Source organism: Oncorhynchus gorbuscha, linkage group LG05 (assembly GCF_021184085.1).
Source record: "Oncorhynchus gorbuscha isolate QuinsamMale2020 ecotype Even-year linkage group LG05, OgorEven_v1.0, whole genome shotgun sequence".
In the NCBI taxonomy this organism is placed as follows: Eukaryota; Metazoa; Chordata; class Actinopteri; order Salmoniformes; family Salmonidae; genus Oncorhynchus; species Oncorhynchus gorbuscha.
In genome coordinates this window covers 50,991,442-51,008,742 of record NC_060177.1, presented here as the reverse complement: position 1 = coordinate 51,008,742, position 17,301 = coordinate 50,991,442, and the positions used below count along the sequence as shown (strand labels likewise).

At 40.4% G+C, this 17,301-nt stretch overlaps 1 protein-coding gene and 1 long non-coding RNA gene across 5 annotated transcripts in view; one reads left to right on the top strand and one right to left on the bottom strand.

Annotated features, from left to right (window-relative positions):
* Positions 1–4,468, bottom strand: part of rasa1a (RAS p21 protein activator (GTPase activating protein) 1a) — a 56,101-nt gene extending 51,633 nt beyond the window's left edge. For both annotated transcript variants that reach the window (XM_046350041.1, XM_046350042.1), the window contains exon 1: positions 3,022–4,468. In XM_046350041.1, coding sequence (XP_046205997.1) covers positions 3,022–3,551 — 530 coding nt within the window. In that variant the 5' untranslated portion in view covers positions 3,552–4,468. The remainder of the gene's footprint in view (positions 1–3,021) is intronic.
* Positions 2,844–17,301, top strand: part of LOC124036012 — a 29,294-nt gene continuing 14,836 nt past the window's right edge. Inside the window, exons 1-5 of one of the 3 annotated variants that reach the window (XR_006838837.1) lie at positions 2,844–3,635; positions 3,891–3,929; positions 4,754–4,789; positions 5,451–5,566; positions 6,054–6,178. This is a non-coding gene — a long non-coding RNA (uncharacterized LOC124036012). Of the gene's footprint in view, positions 3,930–4,753; positions 4,790–5,450; positions 5,567–6,053; positions 6,179–17,301 lie in introns of all 3 variants that reach the window. The other 2 variants (XR_006838835.1, XR_006838836.1) reach the window with 2 other exon arrangements.

Here is a 17,301-nt window from a genome sequence, read left to right as displayed (position 1 = left end):
CCCTACAGAAAGGGATATAAAGGAAATTGTGGTGAAACGACTGGCGTTGGGCTAAACATTTATTTTCACTGCTTGTAAGCAGTGGATTTCCAGTTGGGCTGCTTCCAAAGCGTTGTTCATCACAAATGTAGAGACGAATGGGAGCTAAAAAGCGGGCCTTCCCCCTTCCTCTGCAATCTGACAGGGAGATATGTAGCTCCTAAAATAAGAGCTGATTCCACACTTCAGCCCCAGTCACTTCCATATCTCACAGCGTGAGGCCAGAAATGATAAAGCTCAGCACTTCTCTAATGAGACTGTGACAAACGCGAGTGCCACAAGCACACACACACTACAAAGAAAATATACATAGGCCTATATGATTGTGTAGGGAAACCCAATAAGTTCCATCTCCCACAATGGATAGTCCTACTGCAGCACACTGACACAGAAACCTACAGTCGGAGGGCATAGGCAGCCAAATACCTCAACTCCATGATGATTTCTCCATGGAGTTGAAGTGCAGACTAGCGTTTTTGAAATTACCTTGGACTTAAACATACATTTCTTAAACATTTACCATGTAGGCCTACCTATGTTTGTCCTCTGTTGTAGCGTGCTTTTTTGTTTGCTGAAATGTAATAAAATCTTAATGAAATTACAACCACCGACTGTTCTTATTGCTGTTGCTCTAAGATAGAAACTCAGTGTGAATATGCCAATTCAACTGCAAGAAGGAAATAGTCAGTGGTTTTAATTGATTAATGTTTTATCTAAGAAATGTGGATTTCAGCAAACAGACACGCAACAGAGAACAAACATATGTACAGTTTAAATAATTTACATTTGAAGTATCGACTGCATATTGACACAAAGAGTCTTTTTATTTTATTTTAAACTCTACATTTTAAAAAAAGGACTCCTACGCCATCATATTTTGTACCTTTACACGATCAATGTATGTTTCATGGCGGAATTATACTGTCTGTGGTAGAATTTACTTAAGGGGATAATCCACCAGAAACCACTAATTCCTATGATTAACAGTGGTAAAGAGTCTTAAATAACACTAATATGTGAAAATAATTATTTATGAAGAAATTGTTCATTTTGTCTTTATATAAAGTTGGTAGCAACATGTGAAAATCATTGCAGAAATATGTTGCAGCTCAACTACAAAATGCAATGCTCTCTCTGGGCTGGGTGGCTAGCTAGCTACAAAACGTAGTTACACACAATAATACCAAAGTCAATATCAGCATGTGAAGTAGCTAGCTAGCGAGCTGTAAAATCGCATAACAAACTGGACTATCCATTTAGGCGTCTATTTCACAAGAGTTTAACTGCAGTTCGCCTCTGCCCAGTGCAGAATACACAGCTAATGCAACAATGGCCCTTCCCCAGGTTACCCACAGGGTGCTGTGCGATATGGTACTTGAAGGAGAAGCCGTTTAGATTGAGCACATCTAAGCGAAATATATACTTTGTCAAGATGATATAGACCGATGGAGGTTTTTAGACAAGTATGCCCATACCCTCTATTGGATGATTTGGCGATCTGTAGTGCAGGTAATTGTTTTAAAAGCGTTATGAAATGTGATAGTGTGTTATCCCCCTATCTCCAGTGACGAGAACCATGTAGCTATGACGCGTTCCTACACAATTTCCTGATTTCACAAATGGACCACTTAAAAGTGAAATCATAGGGATTGAACCTAGGCGTAAAAAAAAAAAATTAATGACTTATGTCTGGCTGTGGATTATCCCTTTAACTCAGTGGAACTTGATGTGCAGCAGATTAATTCATGTAGAAATTAACTAATCAAATTTCCTTCTGTCAAAAATGTATATCTTTTTTAACTAAGTTAAATAAACAAACACATGTAAAAAGTTGAAAGTTTATGTAACTGTCACTGTAGTTAAACTGGCCTGTTGGTTTGTTCCCTGCACTACACTGTTTACTGCTGGTTTAGGAGTTGGCAGAGAAGCTCAGAGAAGAGAAATAAGCAGATGGGTGTACAAAGCTCCCTTCACTATACCAGTTATTTGGAAATAAAACTTTTGAATGTAAAGGGAATTTTTCATTTAGTAGTTAGGACAAACAACTCAAAGTGCTAAACTGACAACATTCATTTGGGAGGTACTGGTTCTAATTGAGTTGAAACATGAATACATTTTATCAATCGGACAATCATTTAAAATTATTATTTCTCAATTGTTTGTGTTTCAATAACATAATTTTAAAAAGTAGATCTGTATTAATACTTTTTACATTAAATGATCTGTTTTCTTTAGGTGTAAACTATTGTCCTAAAATGTTATTGTCGATCCAAATATAATTTTGTGTGTAGTCTGAGCCCAACTCTGGATGAAATCATTGTGGAGTTTTTGGCTAGGCATGGGCTAGCCTTATTCAGGAGGGGGACATGTGAGATTAATTATTTCATGAGAACACCAATTAGAAAACCATAGTCAATAAAAAACATGTTTTTAAAAGATGACCACATGATTCTGTGGATTAAAAGAAGATCCTAATCGGTGCTCAGAATGATGAAGCAAAAATATTTTTGACAGGTGCTAGATAGGTTTCACATCTGCTACACCTGCCACAGGCTGGCCAATTAACTTTAGTGTGGCCTTGAAAGAAATGCATTACAATTATTCCGGGAATCATATTGCATTCATAATTGTAAGCAAGTGAACGAACTGGTTTAGTTGGGAAAATAAGTATGCAAATATTTCTCTACATTGAGAGATTATTGGTAATTATTCTCAGGTATATACATTATTCATTACTAAGCTAGATTTGTGATTAACAACAACCTAGGTTAATGGAACACCCTGACATCTGCCTCCTTAATTTGACTTGCTGCCATTAGCGACATCAGCTGCAACAAGTATAATAGAAACTTGAGCACTGGTGATGGCCGCAGCAGGAAGGAAATATACCCGGGTCGTTTAAACATACTATTTTGGTTTTCAAACTAAGTGTCAATGAACAATACACAGAACAATTTGAGTGTATATAAAACAAATACTTACTGGTTCGTGGGCGGCGCTGAGAGGGGGAAGACCACCTCCTCTTCCTCGTATTCAGGTCCATCCTGCATGTCGCTTTCATCCACAGTTCCGAGTCCCCCGTAGCCTGGGGGCGGTGGGGGAGGTGGAGGCAGAGGGGGGAAGACACTTGACCCGTCGGGACCCACCGAGGTGGGTGACATCCGGATGCCGGGTCCCTCCGAGGTGGGGGAGTAGCACACACTGCCAATGGTCCCTGAACTTGTTCCTATAATAATTGCATGTCCGCCACTCCCTGTAGCTGACAAGGCAGGTCCGGCAGTATCTCCTCCAGACACGGGGTAAATCATACTTATATCAGGGGGGGAGTCTGGGGAGGTGTTCAACGGGTGGCGGAGGTTTGTTGCAGCTCCCTGGCCCAAATCAGTGACCCGCACTCTGGTCGGGTTGGGATAAAACGGAAAATGGGCCGTCTCTGGGCCTCCACCGCCCGCCACCCCTTTCCCTGCCGAGACAGAGCCCGTATCGTCGCTACTGACCTCCGCAGCCATCATTTTCGGAAAATACGTAGAGGGGAATAAGTAGAGAAGGGAACCTGCCCTTCCCCTCTAGTCTTGCAGCACCCCCTCACTGCTTGGGTTGGTAAAAACAGCACCAAAAGTTTATTGGAAAACAACACATTAACGGTAGCCAGCTAGCGCTAGCTAGTGGTTAGCTAATAACGCAAACTCGTAAGCTAAACTCTAGCCAAAGCTAGTTAGCTACAGTAGCTAGCTATGAAGACACGAGTTTTCATGAGTTTAAAGTTCTACTAGAATTGCGGTTTTGAAAATAACGTTTAAATACCTGAAGGGAGAGGCAGATGACGTATTTAATTCCTTTTTCCCCCCTAGTCCTGCCTGCTCCCTTGGCAGCCACCAGTCTACTTGTCGGTAAGTATTGTTTTATTGTCACTGCCTGTGTGTGCAATCCTGTATTGTGCTGTTGTTGTTTTGCTCCTACGGAGTTCCCAAATGTCTTAGGTTGCCACCACAAACGGCCCCTTCTGTCGCCTGAACCTCTGGTGGACTTAGTTTAGCCGATGTAGCCCACCAACTAAGCAAATTACAGCACTTCGTTCTTGCGTCAATTCGCGTTTCTTTCTCGATTACGGGGCTGGAGGCTTGCTGCCGCCGCTATTCGCTCCCTCCCTCTCCCCACTCTGCTCGCGCAGGCCCAGCCAAGAGAGTACCGAGTAATTGCACGACGCGAGCTGCATCCATTATATCTGCTATCGGTGGTGAGGAAGTGAAAAGCAGTCTCGACACAGGATTAGACTACAATCCCTCCATTAAAAGGAGGGAAATATCATACCATTCACGTGATGAATGTGGCACGCCACATGTATGATACGCGTTACCTTTTGAATAGTAATTCAGAACCAACCACACATTGTACGGGACCCTTTCAATGGTGATTTTAACTGAGACCGCGTGCGCATGTTCACCATAGAAGCCAAAACATTTCCCGGGATTTATTTTGTGTCAACTTCCTGGGTTTTCATATTTAGATTTAGCATGATTCTTATAAAATCATGCTTGAATTATGAATTGGTGAGCTGTTTAGACCCTGATTATAATAGTTGTGTAGTCTCTGAGCTAGCTAAATTAGCAAGTATTGACAAAATAATGTTAGTTACGGCAGCTAGCTATAAAACAAATGTTTTTTTAAAGATTAACTAGCTAACGTTAGATGTAATTTCTCTGTTCCACTCTAGTCTGTGCCCACTCTGATGACTTCTCCCATCACTCGGGTGTGTTCAATAATTCCTTTCAATGTTTGTCTCAAAATAATAAGTAAAACACTGACGGGTGAAATATATAATCAGATTAGCTAGCTACTTGTCATTAGCCTTTTAATTGGGAAATCAGCAGTTTCTACATACATCTTTGGACTTATAAATGAATTCTATGTACCCATTGATTCTTGAAGAATATAACTAATGCCTTATGAGCTTAGTTCAACTGTCATACCCCCATTCTAAGATTATTTTACTCCAATGTTTGTAAACAAAATAAATGAAAACACTGTATAGCATCAAGCAATATCATGGATGGTCAGTCCTAGCTTCCATTGCTCTGTCTAAGAATTTGAGAGTGGTAACATTTCTCCAGCCCTGTCAAATACAGTATATATATATATTATTTTTAACCAACACAGAGACATGGAAGAAACTTAATTGCAGCTTTAGTGCTTTTCATTAACTTCATATTGTAACCTGCAGTAGGCTATCTATGTGAGTGAAGTACAATGAAAAGACTGGTTCCAACTACCCTGACCAAGGGCTGTTGGTCTTGCTGGCAAATGCTAATCCCCTGTCAGTTAGACCAAATGGCCTGAAGGCTCTTATTCAAAGACTAGGAAACACTTATACCCATGGTACAATTTAATAGTTCATATCTTTGTTGTTGTAGGAAGACACATCAGGGGCATCCTTGTGTATTATCATGAACAGGGTATTAAAAGGAGGTCCTTAGCCCTGGTGATGGAGGCTGCTGCAGCTTCAGGACTACCTGTGTCTTTAGTTAAGGTATGAAATGGAGGGAAGAGGTGGGGCGTGAGACGAAGGGAGGTGGAATTAGAGACGTGACTATAAGGTTGGTGGATTTTGAGGGGTTAGTGGCAAGAGGGGATTGGGGGGATAAATTGATTTTGGGGAGAGTGGGGAAAGAAATACCCTGCATCCAGAAGTGTTCACACTTTCATTTCACCCACTGCATTTAAAAGCATTGGTTTGGTGCATGCACATTCCACCATAGCACACAAAATTACTGACTGACCCCAGGCCAAGTTTTTTTCTTTCCTAACCCCCTGTATTATTAGAATATTGGGGGGGGGGGGGGGCAATCCACTACCTAAAACACTGCTGATTAGGGAAGATCAGGCAACAGTGTAAAATCATGTTTAATTACTGTACTGTAAACAGAATTTTATCAACATAGAAGTTATACAGTGTTAGGCTTGAATGTTTTTAGTTGACTTACATCTAATGACAATGCTTTCCTTTGACATTACAGAACTGGATTTGTAACTATGGGTGTTCACTTAATACCTCCTGCAAAACCTGGCGCCGCAAAGCTGCTGGTTATAAGTGCAGTGTCTGCTTATAACTTGTTTTGCGCAGAGCAGCTGAAGGGGAAAGGTATGTATTCTCGGATTAATGTTTATTCCAACATAAAAATCTTGTCCTACATTCTGATGTGAAATGTTGAGAATTGCTCTATCACTTTCACTTCTCAATTCCATAATGTGTCTTTCCACAGTTGTCCTATTTTAGTCAGAAAAATATGATATATTCCTCATTTCAAATAAGACTGTTTCCTGCTGGATGTTTTTAAAGGGGGTTTTAAGTAAGAGTTTTATTTAAACAATGGTATTAATTCATTTTAATTTGGCGGACGCCTTTCAGGACACTCAAAGACATCTTACATTAAAAGTAGGCCTACATCAAATAAAATGTGGTACATAAAGTCATAAAATGAAGTGTGTCAATCAACAGTGCAATATAAAATAGAAACAATCTAAAATCAAAGGACCAGACAAAATAGGACAGATAAAAAGAGGAGGGAGGGGTTTGCAAGAGGATACAAACCCGATTTAGGGCAAGGGTTTGATTTAAGGTGGTAGGTTACCCAGTTTAGGGTAAGGATTTGGTTTAAAGTGGTGGGTTACCTGGTTTAGGGCAAGGGTTTGGTTTAAGGTGATAGGCTACCCAGTTTAGGGTAAGGGTTTGGTTTAAGGTGGTAGAGTTTGGAATAGGAGCTAAAGGCCCGGGCACCCATGGTGGAATGGGGGGAGACAAGGAGACCAGCAGAGGAGGAGTGGATGGAGCGGGAGGGGGCATAGACTCGGAGAAGATCAGAGAAGTAGGTTGTGGAGAGCTTTGTAGGTGAGAAGGAGGATTTTAAAGTTAATACAGAATACCACAGGGAGCCAGGATTGGTTTGATGTGTTCAGTTGATCTGGTGCTGGTGTGAATTCTGTCAGCAGTTCAGAACCAGTTGGAGTCTATTGATGAGTTTGGTGGGGATCTGGTGAGGAGAGTGTTACAGTAGTCTAGTCGGTGTCACGTTCTGACCTTAGTTCCTTTGTTTTGTCTTTGTTTTTGTATGGTCAGGGCGTGTGTTGGGGTGGGCAGTCTGTTTGTTTTTCTATGTTGGTTTTTGTGTTCGGCCTAGTATGGTTCTCAATCAGAGGCAGGTGTCGTTAGTTGTCTCTGATTGAGAATCATACTTAGGTTGCCTTTTTTCCACCTGGGTTTTGTGGGTGTTTATCTTCTGTCTGGTGTGTGTTGTCACCTTACATAACTGTTTTGGTTTCGTTGATTAATGTTTATTATTTTGTTCCAGTGTTCAGTTGTGTTTTTGAATAAATCAATATGGACACTTACCACGCTGCGTTTTGGTCCGATCCTTACTCCTCCTCAGACGAAGAGGAGGAAATCCGTTACAGTCAGGAAGTAACGAAGGCATGGATGATGGTTTCGTTGCTGGGTTTTATGTGGACAGAGGGAACTATTCAGGAAGACACCAAGGCTTTTGACTTGTTTAGAGAGGGACCAGGAAACCATCTTTGGTGATGCTTTGAAAGAGTGGATTTGGCGCTGATGAGCACGACCTCTGTTTGTTGCTGTTGAGTTTGAAAAGGTTCATGCTCATCCAGCTCTGGATGTTGTGAAGGCAGGGGAATGGTGGGTTTGGTGGAGAGGTAGAGCTGGGTGTCATCAGCATAGCAGTGTAAGTGAACTTTGATGTTGCATGATCTTGCCCAGGGGTACGAGGAATATGGATTCTTCTGACAATAAGCATGCATGGTTGAGGAAGATTTTTGCACATTAATTAGTGATTTACAGGCATGAGGTCCATGGTTTGAATCACAAGTGAAATGTATTCAGAAATCTATTACTTAAAACTATGTGGCTCACTACAAATCACTTGTCAATCCATAATAATTCAGCAGTTGTGAGATGGGATGCCTACAGTAAGTGGTAATGACAGTGTATCTAGTCACGCAACATCAAGCTGCCCTCAAACCTATATAACTAGTACACAATAATAAATGCAGTATCAACATTGTTCTGAAACATGTTGACTAGAGTTGTTTTGTTATCTAACAACCAGTACTGCTTGACTGTAATTACATAGCAGTTACATAGCAGTAAGTACAAAGTGATGCCATGTTTCTTAATTAGTTTCCAAGTGAACAGTAAGAAAGCTTTTTTATCCAGCCCGGCACTCACACCTGAATTGCCTGGCCAACGAATCACAAAGCTTCACTTCTCTTGTCCTCTGAAGGCACTCCAACCTTTACAATTTAAGGGGGATCCTCTGGCCACTGGGAAACACTAGAAATGTATAGGGAGAACCCCACCCACCAATAACGAGACTCATGTAGGCACAATCACAATTAGGTGACGCATGTCACACCAATCAAACATTCGACTTGGGTATTCCGTGATGTTTCATTAGAGAACCATTTAAAAGTGAATTGTTTTATTACACTTGTGCTCTTCATTACATCAAGCAATTTGTTTTCAACATATTTAGAAAGAGGTTAAGCTACACATGCCTAAGTTGCATGACTAAGTCGCTTAAAAGTGTCTGCTTAATAATGGCGTATATTATTCGATAATATAATGTGTGGACACACGTATAATAACTTTATAATATTGATATATCATGGGTCACGTGTGTTATTGTGTGTTTATAACCTACTGTATCTGGCCTGTTAATCAGTTGAATATCTGATTTAAATAGTGAAAGAACATGGTATGCTCGCCTTAGCTCTGTCACGGTAGAACTGTATCCCGTGGCGCTGGAGCAAGAGCGCCCATTGTCTTGTACTACCGCATCGGTACAATAAACCGGAGATTTGTGACAGTTTTTGTACATTTTGTGTGCTATTTTGAGGGACTACACTGCTAAATGCAACGTCTCCTATGGTGCGGAGCCTGGTGCAAGGAATTATGAGGCCATTGTTAGAGGAGTGCAGTGAGCAGGTCGGAATGTAGGGGTGCAGAAGGTCAGTAACGTATGATGGCGCCAGTTCATTGGGTGCTTTGTAGGTGAGCATTAGCAGTTTGAAGGTGATCCTGTATTGGTCAAGTAAGCCAATAGCGCACAACACTTTCACCACAACAATATCCTCTGTTATAGTTGACATCAGTATACAATATTGTCATCTCAGGTGACCCTACAACCCTCAGTGGCAGGTGGGGGAGTTTAGTTGAGATGGAAGAGGAGGAAATTCCAGAAGATTGCTGAGGAGCTCAGGGAGTCAAGGGATAAAGGACAGATGACTGAAGACGTTAGGGCAAGAAAAGTTGATGACCACGGTGCACAACTGAGCAAGAGGACAAGTACATTGGAGTGTCTGTTTCTCAAACTAGACGCCTCACAAGTCCTCAACTGGCCTTCTAGGCAGAGTTGCAAAGAAAAAGCCATATCTCAGACTGGCCAATAAAAATAAAAGATTAAGATGGGCAAAAGAACACAGACACTGGACATAGGAACTCTGCCTAGAAGGCCAGCATCCCAGAGTTGCCTCTTCACTGTTGATGTTGAGACTGGTGTTTTGTAGGTACTATTTAAAGAAGCTGCCAGTTGAGAACTTGTGAGGCGTCTGTTTCTCAAACTAGACACTTTAATGCACTTGTCCTCTTGCTCAGTTGTGCACCATGGCCTCCCACTCCTCATTCTATTCTGGTTAGAGACAGTTTGCACTGTACCGTGAAGGGAGTAGTACACAGCGTCTTCAGTTTCTTGGCAATTTCTCACATAGAATAGCTTTCATTTCTCAGAACAACAATAGACTGACGAGTTTCAGAAGAAAGTTATTTGTTTCTGGCCATTTTGAGCCTGTAATCGAACCCACAGAAGCTCCAGATACTCAACTAGTCTAAAGAAAGACAGTTTTATTGCTTCTTTAATTAGAACAACAGTTTTCAGCTGTGCTAACATAATTGCAAAAGGATTTTGTAATGAATCAATTAGCCTTTTAAAATGATGAACTTGCATTTGCTAACACAACATGCCATTGGAACACAGGAGTGATGGTTTCTGATAATCGGCCTCTGTACGCCTGTGTGTAGATACTCCATTAAAAATCCGTCGTTTCCAGCTACAATAGTCATTTACAACATTAACAATGTATTTCTGATCAATTTGATGTTAATTTAATCTACAAAAAATGTGCTTTTTCAAAAACAAGGACATTTCTAATATTTTATTATTTACCTTTATTTAACTAGGCAAGTCAGTTAAGAACAAATTCTTATTTTCAATGACGGCCTAGGAACAGTGGGTTAACTGCCTGTTCAGGGGCAGAACGACAGATTTGTTCCTTGTCAGCTCGGGGATTTGAACTTGCAACCTTTCGGTAACTAGTCCAACTCTCTAACCACTAGGCTACCCTGCCCCAAACTTTTGAATGGTAGTGTATGTTATCCACGCCAAGCTCTCTGTGTCTTCCCTGTTAGATGAATGTGGTGGAAAAGGTTGGTTCCCTTATTGCTCTTTTGAGGAGAGGACCGTAATTCGATATCTGGGGCATGAGTTATCCATCAAGCGACCGTCATCTTATGGAAAGAAACAGCTGGAGGACTTACTGGCAAAGGCAGGGGACTTCAAATTCGAAATTATTTTTTCTCATTCTGTCTTCTTTTTGTTCAATTTCCAATTAAATGTATACATGACATACAGTGGGGCAAAAACGTATTTAGTCAGCCACCAATTGTGCAAGTTCTCCCACTTAAAAAGATGAGAGGCCTGTAATTTTAATCATAGGTACACTTCAACTATGACAGACAAAATGAGAGGAAAAATCCAGAAAATCACATTGTAGGATTTTTAATGAATTTATTTGCAAATTATGGTGGAAAATAAGTATTTGGTCACCTACAAACAAGCAAGATTTCTGGCTCTCACAGACCTTCTTTAAGAACTTACACAATTGGTGGCTGACTAAATGCGTTTTTGCCCCACCGTACATTTAAGCAGTGCATTGTAGGTACACAACACCACAATTTTGAATGGTAGGACATACAGTAGGTACTCTTTCCATTTGTCCTATTGAATACACAGAAAACTAGTATTTAGCCTAAAGAAGGATATGATTTTACAGTAGGCTATAGTGGTAGGCTAAAGGCTATAGTCACATGGCACTATGTTAACATGTTAGAGAAAAACATTGGTCTGAACAACTTATAGTCTCTTAGTGAATATCTCTTGAGAAAAATGAGAAAAAAATTATCAAAATGTATGAGAATATTGCATTTTGAAATACAAATTCTATTGAATCTGTAGGCAAATTGAAATAGTGATCCCAACATCAGTGGACCTGCGTGAGGGGTGTGTCAGATTAATTAGGGAGTTTTGGAGGGGCTGAATGTTGCATCATTTACGCCTAGGTGACAGCCGGGAGCCTCCTGTGGGTCTACTTTCTCCTGATGAATTTGTATGACAGACAGACAAGATGTCAGAGAAATATACAGTAAGTAAGTAACGTCAAAAAAGGATGATAAAGAAAAATCATATGCCTAACATCCAAAACATACAGCTGCTCAACCGAATAAACCACTAGTAGTCCACTTTCCACTATATTATCCTACTTGTAGAAATTGTAGTCTACTTAAGGCCAATATGTTTGATCGATTCGTAACAGAGAACCACAGTCGATGTTGTTACATGGCCGACATTCCTTCAAATCGCCTACTTAATAGCCTAATCGGCCTATGCGGTATTAAGCACATCTTTATGATGGAGTTTATTATAGGCTTAAGGATGCGACAGGTGCATCTATCTGCTTAGGCTCTATAGGCTACTACTTGACATTGACCTACGTCTATATGTCAACATACACTTATTTGCATGGTTTTAATATAGGCTATGTTCTAACACGTGTGGTGGTAGGCTGCTTGCATCATGTGGTGCTGCAGCATAGAGGAAATATATGTGGATGGATAACATGTGTCCATCTGCTTGAGCCCTACTTGTCCTTGGCAAACTTCATCAAAAGTTAAAACACATCATGGCACTGCCATCTGCATGATAATGAATTCAGTGCATCATTGTCAAGCAATATCCTAAATAGACATAGGGCCGCTATTGTTATTTTACTGCTACTCTTGAATTATTTATTTTTGGTAGTTTCCTTCTAACTGTATTTTTGGTTAAGGGCTTGTATGTACACATTTCACTGTAAGGTCTACAGCTTTTGTATTTAGCGCATGTGACAAATACGATTTCATTTGATAATGTCCCGGCATAGGCTATAGGGGGTTTAATGGCAACACATTATATATTTTTTTGTATTTTTTGAGGCTCTAATGTCGATATAATTTCAGTTTAATATATACATTTACATACTTGTTTGACCTATTATTCAGCTTTTGACGTCCTAAAACCCATGTGTTTATCATGCCAGATCTGGTCATGTATGCAAAGATAGAATTTCTTGTCTTTTGTAGCTTATACTTGGTGTTTGGCACGAATACGTATTTGGGATGATTCTGATTTTTTTTCCTCCTACCCCATAACCCTGGTGCACATGGGGGGGGGGGCTCAGTGGTGCCCCCTAAAGGTCAATGTTAACCACACTTTAATGATTTGTAAATCATGAATAGATTGACATATCATAACGTAGCTGAACATGAAGGTTCACTAAGGGACACCTATTAAATAATGTCAGCCCCACATTTCAAGCTTGAATCTTAATAACAGAAAAACACATTTTAAAAAGTGCACATTGAAATGGCATGTGCTGATGTAATACAGCTTTATTTAGGTATTAATGGAGGTACATGTCATATTACACGTCGATTGGAATGATATTGGTGAAGATATTGATAAAGAAGATCAACCGAGCAAGGGTTAGGAGAAAAAACTACAAAATATGGCACCATATTTGTAGTTCACAACTCCTCTGGTTTCTGTAACAATGTCAGTTGTTAGCCTATTTGTTACATACATTATTTAAAACAATCCAACGTTATATACGAAAACGTAGTTGCGCTTTAAATGAAAGAACAATAGAGGAACAAGAATTGATTAAACAGAAAATTGTGAAAGAATCACAGCTGAGACAGGCTATAGAAATGTAATACGTAGAATGTATGCACACATGACTGTAAGTCGCTTTGGATAAAAGCGTCCGCTAAATGGCATATATTATATATTATTATTATAAAGGGAATTTCAGATTGAGCCGATGTATGCAGCATTCACCGTGAATGTAGTCTCCGCGAAATCGGGAACATTTCATTTAAATGTCAACAACTTGTAGGCCTATGTATGCTGTATAGGAATATGTGTAGCCTGGCCTATATGATGAGTATGGTTAACCCTAGCCAAAGTAGTGATTCAGGCGTTCAGATAGTGAACAACTGATGCGTTTTAAGCTCTCGCCCAAAGCCTGTTGGCTTGGCATGTGGACATAAAGTCTCTGATCAATCAAATATAAGCTTATTCTTAAAAGTCTCTAGTGGTACAATCAAGCTGTTTCCAAAGTTTACTGAGTATATTCAACCCTAGCTAAAAGCCTAATGACCTATTTATAAAAAGTTCTCCACTCCTCAGTGTACCGCTTCTCTTCATACGCCCGCTTTCTGAGGGAATGGAGCGCAAAGAGCCTTTGCTTGAGGTGAAACTCCCCATCATACTCTGCTCCTCCTGCTCTCCATTAACAAACAGTGCTGTCCACCTGCACTGCATGCTCATACACCAGGGCCCGTGGGAGCTCTGAGGACGAACCTTGTCTCCTCAGGTTGTAGTCCTTAACAATTTGTTTTATGCTACTATCGCCCGTGGCGAAATATGTTGAAGGTAATTCAATCTAAACAATAAAACATTTGAAAATGACAAAAGCTGCTATACAAAAGCCCCCCCATGTGTTACTTATTCTCCCCAGTATATTTATTCCTGTGTTTCCTGTATCTCTGTGCCAGTTCGTCTTGTATGTTTCCAAGTCAACCAGCGGATTTCCCGTTTGCCTGCTTTTTCTATTCTCCTTTTTAGAGTCCTTCCGGATTTGACCCTTGCATGTTTCTGGACTTTGTGTCTGCCTTGTCTTGACCACGAGCCTGTCTGCCACTCTGTACCTCCTGGACTCTGATCTGGTTTTGACCTTTTTTGCCTGTCCACGACCATTCTCTTGCCTACCTCTTTGGATTAATAAACATTGTAAGACTTCAACTATCTGCCTCCTGTGTCTGCATTTGGGTCTCGCCTTGATACTCTGCAGTCCGTGGAAGCGACTGCTGGTGAGGGACCATCGATGGAGGATGCTGTTCTTCCTCTCCATCGTTTTTTAGTTTTCTGTAATCAGAAAGGTTCTAAATAATTTGACCAGGGAGATCAATTATATTCATTGATCTAACAATTGCACTGTTAACTGAGGAAGTACCTCTCGATCTGCACAAGCTGAAAAACAGCTGTTCCATCTCCACTTTCCTGCTCACCCTGAAATAATGCATGCCTAAAAATAACTTTGTTTAGTCATTTGAAATGAATGACATACATTGCAATTGTATGTTGCTGTAGCATTGCAACATATTGCTCCTCACAGCACAGAGCAGGTTTTTGCCTCAAGTTTGACACTGACATTCCTGCCCCAATTCCTAATGGTGTCCAGTGTTGTTCCTAAAACATAACAACAGTGACAGATGTGACAACATTTCTAATCGATAATGAAATTCTATGCTTAGATTATCAATACAATAGTTTACCATTCTGCCTCTTTTGCAACTTCTGTTGCTCGGGAAAGCATCTGCGGCAGTGTCCACTAAAACAAAGAAAACAGGAAATGTTAGGAACATTGCTAGAGTCAACCAGCATCAAGTAAATTAATAACAGTTTCAGGTGTACTGACGTTGCCTCTGGCGTATCTTTTTCCCACGGTGAAGATGTGCATCAGTCAGGAGGCCAATACGATGGGACGGCGTCATTTCTTTGGTGACCTTCCCAAAGCGCCTCAGATACAACCACAGCCTCTCCATCTGCTCCCCATCTGCCAGGCCAGCACCTTCAACAACAGAAATATACTTTTATTTTGCATGCAATGTCATACATTAAGATGAGATTGATGTTCTTGACTCTCATCCGCTCCTTCATCGCTCGCAGCAGGTAGACTGCATTTGACAAATTACAGAAGAGATATGTCCTTTATTTGCAAACAAAATTAATCAAACACTGGAAAAAAATTATGAAAAAGAAAATGAAAAAAACTCATTACTGCATCCCACCTTTCCCCCCTTTTCATGTTCAAGAAGTGAACCGGGTGCTCATGCTCGCAGGAAACGCCCAACACTCCTGTCTCGTCCAATTTGGGTTTGCACCTGATGGCGCTGTCTGCTTGAAATCCATGGCAACCCTAAAAATAAAATAAAAATCATCAAATATAGTACAGGTATAACGCACTGGGCTGTTGCCTGAAGCAGATCACACACAGTGGTGCCAGGTTCAGTGCCTAAATGGATGTTGCATGAGACAACCGATTATATTGCATTCAACATACACAATACCAAAATACTGTCTCCAACCTTAAGACAACTAAGTCAAACAGATGAAGTGGAGGGATAACTGCACCATTTAAATATGAATTAGTGGCGATCTTTTATATCATGAGTTCAAATAATTCTAGATTTTGTCACATTCTCTTCCAGTCGTGCATAAGGTAACAATGGAAGTTATCCTTAAAATGTAGTGCATATTACGTTCGGGCAGTACCCCTGTTGGTGATATGGGCTTACAAATGAATCGATCCACATCAGCTTGGTTTGCAAAGTACTTTTCCTTATGTTTTGGTTGCTGATAACTTGATCCAGACTATTTTTTCCTAGGCAAACCTAAAAGCCCTTTCGCTGCTACCACCACTGTTCCATTGTCCTGTAAAGAGATGTCAAATATACTTGCTTTATAGTTTTTGGACCGCAGGAAGAGTAGCTGCTGCTTTGTAACAGACCACGGGGATCCCAGTAAACAAATAAAATGAAAGACTGGAGGTCTGTTAGTCTGTATAATTGTTTGACAAAAATGGAACAGAGATGTTTCTAATAGATCATTTCTGTTTATTAAAGAGGGAGAGACATCACAATTGATATATTAGGCCTTAAATGTGTTTTTTGGGGTGGTTAAACAAATGAAATAGGCCCAAAACATACAACAAACCTTGGGACAGAGCGGGTACTGGGTTCCATCTGCAGTTTCTGGGGCCAGACTGCGCAACATATCAAGTTCCGACATAGCATGTCGGAACTCCTCAAAGGCCTCATTTGTCAGGGCAGCATACAAGTCGAGTAGGACATAGAGTAGGACATCAATACATACAGCAAATTCATCTTCACATACAAGTAGCACATGGTTTCTGTGACAGATCTGTACATCAAAACAGGAATTTGGTTATGAACTTTTGCAGGCAAAGTAGACATAGTATAGAATCAGATTATAAAAGTGATTACTTATTGTCCTATGAGGAACATTTTATGACAGGCATATAGCCCTCTGTTAAACATCACTCTCAAGCTGCAGGCTGGTTATCCACTTGAGTAGTGAGCAGACCACTGCTGATCATGCACTCGGCCTGAAAGAACAAAAATAGTTAGTCATGAAAAGTTCTAATAAAAAGAATGGAGCAAATAATACACTTTTTCCAATGTAAATATAAATTGTTTTCTTTGACATATTTGTGATGCCTAACGGCACAATCCGCGGTCAGGAATTCAGTTTCACCATCATTCGTGGTCAACAACATAGAACACTTTGCATTTCACAAAGTAAACATACCCAACAAGCTTAAGAAGTTTAGGTGGTGAAAAATACATGGAGAAATAACGTTACCTCTGAGTGCACTATCATTAGCATTGTCCCAGTCATAACAGCCCATAGGGCAGAAGCCTATCTCCTGTTCAGTAATGTGAGGCAACTTGATATACAAGTACAGTATACCCCTTGGACAGGACGCTCGTCTACCGCAATGCCTTACCCCGAATCCATTTGCTTAATGTGGAGTGCCAAGCAGAGATACATTAGGTCCCGCTTTTTAGAGTATTTGGTATGACAAAACTGGGGATCGAACCCAACCTTCCAATCTCAGGGCTGACACTAACGACAAGGCCACTGAGTTGATGGGTGCATTCAGCATTAAATAAAAAACATCTGCTGCTGTAACTCAAAACGGATGTTTTATGTTTTCTCCTTTAATGATTTGAGGGCAATCGCTTACCAAAACTGTCTTGTTCACTTTTAATATCTGCAAAACCCTTTATTCCGA